Source organism: Asparagus officinalis, chromosome 1 (assembly GCF_001876935.1).
Source record: "Asparagus officinalis chromosome 1, Aspof.V1, whole genome shotgun sequence".
In the NCBI taxonomy this organism is placed as follows: Eukaryota; Viridiplantae; Streptophyta; class Magnoliopsida; order Asparagales; family Asparagaceae; genus Asparagus; species Asparagus officinalis.
Genome location: NC_033794.1, coordinates 75,454,824 through 75,461,009, shown reverse-complemented (window position 1 = coordinate 75,461,009; position 6,186 = coordinate 75,454,824). Strand labels below are relative to the sequence as shown.

At 36.8% G+C, this 6,186-nt stretch overlaps 1 protein-coding gene across 2 annotated transcripts in view; it reads left to right on the top strand.

The window, feature by feature from the left end:
• The window catches only part of LOC109826190 (protein PGR-like), a 10,523-nt gene extending 8,105 nt beyond the window's left edge, over positions 1–2,418 (top strand). The window contains exons 5-6 of one of the 2 annotated variants that reach the window (XM_020393196.1): positions 189–327; positions 2,331–2,418. In XM_020393196.1, coding sequence (XP_020248785.1) covers positions 189–320 — 132 coding nt within the window. In that variant the 3' untranslated portion in view covers positions 321–327; positions 2,331–2,418. Of the gene's footprint in view, positions 1–188; positions 770–2,330 lie in introns of those variants that run through there. The other variant, XM_020393187.1, reaches the window with a different exon arrangement.

The following is a 6,186-nucleotide window of genomic DNA, read 5'->3' as shown; positions in this document are numbered from 1 at the left end:
AACCACCCCCCCAAACAAAAAAAAAGAATGGAATTTTGTGAAGAAAAGACAGGTTTATCAAATGATCTGTAGAACAATCACAACTAGAAACCGAACACCTTTGACCCCCTTGAAATTACACAACTTTCTTGAGAAGCTTACTTTTCAGATAATGATGTTTGTTTTCTGAATCTTTTTCTTTTCTGTAGGTGGTTGGAAAGCCTGGGCCAACTGTGATCAAAATCTCAGGAACAAACATCCTGGACAACAATGCCGTGAATGCTTTATCAGTACTTTTAACATCATTGCTTACTGCCATTACTTGCTTGTACATCTTCTAGGAATAAGGTTAGACCCCTCTGGTTTTGTTTTATACTTTATACGATGTCCGTAATTTAGTATTGATCTTCACAATTCACATACTGTACCATATTTATTTTTATGAGAAAAATTAATTTTGAGGGGGTCAAAATTGAATACCTGCTCTTTTTGGAAATTTGGTGTTAAATGAGAAACGAAGTTATTCTATCTGGATAAACGGTTAACTTGCATGTTATTCCATACAATTCTTCCAGAACATAACTATTTAGCGGAGCCTATAACCAAAATGAACAGGAAAGGTAAACATTATTCTTAACTGGGAAAGAACATAACTTTGTATATAGAGAAACTTACTTTAAAGTTGTATTTGGCTGGAAGAGTTGGTCAGAATTGTTAACTCCTAGTAACTCTTGCCGAATGCTCCAAAGCCTATGAGCTATCTCTCCTAATCGTGACATGGCCATGAAGAGCAAAGTTGTGATTTTTTGGGAGGAGTTAAAAATATCATCTATTGGCTGTAACAACTCTTGACATGGACTGATGTAACCTCCGGACTCTCGCCAACTCCTCTTCCCGAAATCAATCTAACTCCTACACCTTAACCCTCCTAGGTTTTGCCTTTAACTTGTCACTTTCCCCATCAAGAAGATGCTGTAATAGCCACTTGTCTCTGTTCCTGATAATTCAAGCAATATTTTTGGAGGATAGTCTGTTTTAGTAATGATACTTAAGTGCTTAGTGGAAGCCTTAACAATATCATGTTGTTATATTGTTACAATCAATCACACTAACTTGGTAATTTCACTATCCAGACATGAGGCATGAATCAGCTCCTGCCCTGATTGCCCTATTACTTGGCAATCTTTCATCACCAATGACGTGATAGTGAATTTAGGTCTTTTCCATTTTATTTGGTACAAAACTGAGAATCAAAGCTCACATATTCAAAGAACTTCACATTAACTCTGAACTTAGAACTAGAGTAGGTAGGCAATAACAGAGTAGAATACCATAGTGAGGGATTGATACTGTCTTGAAACAAATAAAATCACGTACGCAAACAGTGATAAGAGGAACTCAAGCAGAGTTCTTAATCGTGAAATATACAAGCGATGAAGCGATGAAGAGTGGCCTTTATTCTTATTGGAGTAGGGCTATGCACTTTAGCACACAATATCAAGAAGGGATACATGATGAAATCCAATTTTCTCCTAACAGCAGCAGCATAGCATATCCAGGCAGCACTCGCAGGTTTCAAAGCAGCAGAAGCAACAGCATGCTGCAAACAAGCTGCAAAGATAGAACATAAATAAGTAGGACTAGACCATAGTTTCAGAGAGGTGAAGAACAATAAATTTATAGGGTGAACTGGGTGATCTGTGAGACTAATTCTTTTCCACAAAGGATATTTTTTTTCTTTTTTTTCCTGGTCAGTGGTCACAGGCCAGAATCACTATTTCACTGTTTTCTCTCCAAATAAATTATTACTAGATTTTTAGGTAGTTGAAATCAACAAATTATATGTAAAAACCTGATACAAGCTTACAACCTTAAACCTATTTTTGACTCACGGATCAGTTATAAATTTATGCCATGAATCTTAATTGAAATTTCAGTTCTTTCTTCTAAATCTTCTAGACTTTATTTCGGAATATAGGCAGTAAGCTTCTTACTTCCCGATACCCGATCATGATAAAATAAATAAATAAATAAATGAATAACTTGAACTACATAATATGGATTGATACTTGGTTAAAGAGCTTCATGCCTGTCTTAGGAAAAAGAGGGAAAACTAAATTAGTTTATGGTGCAAATGGAAAAACGTACAAGTGGTTTATAAGGAAATCTAACATACATACAAACATTAGTCTGCTTTATATGTAATCAGCGCTACACAAATTTGTTGCGAACTTTTGAGTCCAGGATTTTATTCATCTGCAACCTGATACCCATAATATTTAGTTTTTCATGGAATTTTCCTAATTCTTACTCTTGTCCCAGATCAGGTTACATAAATTTGATTCATGCAGGTACGCCTCCACTTATTGTTCTCTTATAAGGTTTATGCATCTCCTTCAGATTTGCTTTTTCTGGATGCTCGTGCTTTTTCCGTGGGTGATGATGATGATGAGTATCAAATAGAATTTTAGTGCATAAAATTATTGTTAAAACAACGGGGTTCTTGAATCTCTCTTTCTTTTCTGGAAAAAGTTCATCTCCTATAATAAAAATCTTCGGTTCCCATGTTAACTGGCTTGGACATGGGTACTCTTGTCGTACGATGGGAAGGAGTGGACACAGGGCCCTACGATTCACATACTCATATATAGATTGTTGCTTCTTTATCTAAATCCCACAAGGGCGCATAGTCCTCCTAGGGGTCGACAAAGCCTTAATTTCTTTTTTTTTTCTGTGTCTTTGCCAAACATTAGGCTCTGTTAACTCTAGCTACTCTCTCACCTACTATCCTCTTTCTGTATCCAAAGCAAATCTTCAGAAAATTCGTAGTAAAATGAATGCAAGTAGACGGAAAGTAAATCAAAAAAAAATTAGGGAGTTGAGGGTGTAGTGTACCAAGCATAGAGGCAGCCCTTCTCCTCATGCCTCCTCTGTACATGGTCGTAGTAGGACATCTCCTGCGCTTGTGGTGGTGGATACATCTCTCTCTCTCTCTCTCTCTCTCTCTCTCTCTTCTCTCTTCTCTCTTCTCTCTCTCTCTTGTGGTATAAGAGGATGCACACCCAAAACACTAGGCACAAGATACACCTCTCAAATGAGGTGTGGGCTTTTTCTTTTATAGATACACAGAAGACGAGGAAGAGTTCGAATTTGGGTTGCTTCAAAATGAAGGCTCTGTTCGTATTTACAAGGATAGACCCAAGGTGATCAACTGAAGAAGCTGTGTGATTGGTTGGCTGGTCTGTTTCAAGTCATTTAAAAAAAAAGTTCTTTGTCTCCTGTTTTATCTTAGTTTTCGGTGTCATCACCACCTATGCCCATGGGGATGTTGTCATTTGTGATCTAGCGAATAGGCCCCCTCTTTTATATTTTCTTTTGCACAATACGTAGCCTTTTGAATAGAATGCAATGAAATCACAAGTATTTGTCGCAAAAAAAGCCTTGGCTATATATGGGTTAAGTACATATGGGTTAGGACTCGGGAGGCTCTTAAACTGGTTTCATGTTGCCATGACTAATGAGTTTGTATCGATATGGGTTGAATACTAAGTGTCCGCATTTTTAAAATATGTTTAACTCGTATTGATGTGGCTGGTTTCCTTCTAGGAACATATCAGCAGATAAACATTTTAAGTTTTTTTCCTCAAGAAAAAACAAGGACTTGTGAAGTTTTTACCTCTGTTTGAAAATGGGGCCACTATCATACCGAGAGTTTTTTTTTTCTCTGCAATTTATCATTCACAAATTTATAAACTTAACAGGTAGGAGAGAGATTCCACATCCTTCTCACAGCTAAATTGTTATATTTAATGCATTGGTTAGTATGTTTTCCATGCTTATTATTTTTGAAGTTGTTAACTAGAGGAAATAATCACAGGGTGGCTCTCCTCATCCTTGAAATATCAATTAATTTATATTTAAAATACTCTACATAAACCTCATCAGCAGCCTTTCTTGAGTTCCAACTCTGAACGCTGACGATTAGACGGAAAGAGGTGGGGGGTGAATTAGGCAAACAGGGGAGACTAGGAAATGCTGTAGATATTTTTTGAAACGTGAATGGGGGGCCATCTTGGAAAAAGATATGAGAACAGGTGTCTTTGGAAGAAACGCATTTGGTCTATTCATCAAATCTCATAAGAAAATGACAACATTGAGTTGATCGCCCGAAGTCATCATGACTTGTATCAAGGGGAACATTTTTTTTTTCCACACGGTAGGATTCTTGAAGCGTACATTTTTTTAAAAAACTCAAACTCGTTCATTGACCTCCGAGTTTTATGAGTAATCGTGTTCATACGAGTGACCAGTATATTACAGCCAAGTGATGGCGTGCTTTGATTGGTGATTCGCAAGGAAATTGTGCAAACGACTAATTCCTCTCCTCTAGCGAGTTGTAGATTATTGGTGTGAAATTAGTATTACTCAGATTTTGTTTTCAAGGGTTTATTGTTTGGCCACTGTTAATTCTGGTCACGTGCGACACATGTAATTTTAGCTAATAAAGGACGGAGGAAGATCGAGCGGGTCGCCTAAGGTTGCGTAGCTGCTAAGGAGCGTATTCTTTTTCGGTAATTGGAGAGCATATTCCCATTAAGATAGAACACAAAAGTAACATCCAAATATTTTGATGCAAACTATGTTATCAAGTCTTGATCAATCCATCGATTGCGGTCATGCTGGCGTCTCAGCTTACAGGTACCATGACTTTTAAGGATGCAGACGCTACTAAAAAAAAATATTGGATTAGGTAGACCTTGAACTGGGAGGGCTGATTCTGTACACTCTAAATTGTAGAGAACTCTTACAGTTAGTTATGTGGAATAGTAGTGGTGGCCCATTTAGTAGGGCTCATAATTAAAAGATGTTCGTTTAATTTAGATAAAATAACAAATATCATTTATGGGGTTCCGAGAGTGATGGGTTGTGATCAGTGAGTTATAAAAGCCCTCTACAATTAAGGATGTAGAGTATCCGTCTGGATTTTCTACATTCTACATTGTAGAGAACTCGTACAATTAGTTATGTGGATGAATATTAGTGACTCATTCAGTAGGCTAATTAAAAGATTTTTTTTAATTGTTATAAGTATATTCGAAAATATTCTGCTTGAGTTATTGGTAACATTACTGAACTATCACTACAAAAACCATTCTCCAAGTTCTGAAAATATAGTTGCTTCTAAAGGGTTAAACATAATATGCCCATGAAATGGAACTAAGATCAAGGAATTTTGAAAATAAATAGTCTGAATATGTTATTTGCAAAAATTTGGTAATACTTGGAGCTAAAAAGTAAGTATGATCGTTCAAAGGTGTTGGCATTTTTAGCTTAGAAGTTCTAGAAGTTCTTATCGTCTAAAAACCAAGCGGATTGGCACCTTCATCACATTCACACGCAAAATCATTGAATTGTCATGAGCCCACCAACTTGGCATAAATCTCTATTAAAAATCGTGCCAACTTGCTGTTAACGACTAGTAATAGACAAATTGGCCTCACATCAAGCTACAATTCAAGTGAAGAGCATGTTTGGTTTGTCTTTAGTTTAATTACACAGGAGCCCATTTGGTTGGGTAGCTATAGTCACGTTACAGCGCTCAACATCCACCCAACTTTTGCATCGTCAGCGGGTTGTTGGTTAATTGTGCAGCGAAGTTGTAGCTGCATGGTCCCAAAATGAATAGTGGCAGCTGGGATAAAAGATTTGCCAATTTTCATCAATCCAGTGTGCTGTGATACATAAATATCCAGTTTGTATTCTAGATGTCCAAATATCAGAAGTTAAAGAAAATTTACAGTTTAAATTTTTAAAATAAGAAATTATTTTTCCTTGTTCCTCATGATAATATTTTAAAATATCACGTTGACAGGTTTGATGAGAAAATTTTTTAAATGCAGGATAAAAACCATCCCTAAACATATCTTCAAATTCATCATCTTCTACTAATTTAAAAAGGAAGGTTTTTAAGAATGATAAACCTGATTACGCATTTTCTGGCTCTGGCAGCGTCATAGTTCCAACTATCGAGACTACCAGAAGAGGAGGATTGAGAAATCATAGATTGTCGGATATCACCTTGAGGAGTTTGGCCTTTGTTGTGTTTATCTAAATGACGTTTGAGGTGGTTGGTGCCGCTCTTATGACGAGCTTGAAAAATCTTACCGCACAACGCACACTTAACCTTCTGAGTGAGGATCCTACCGT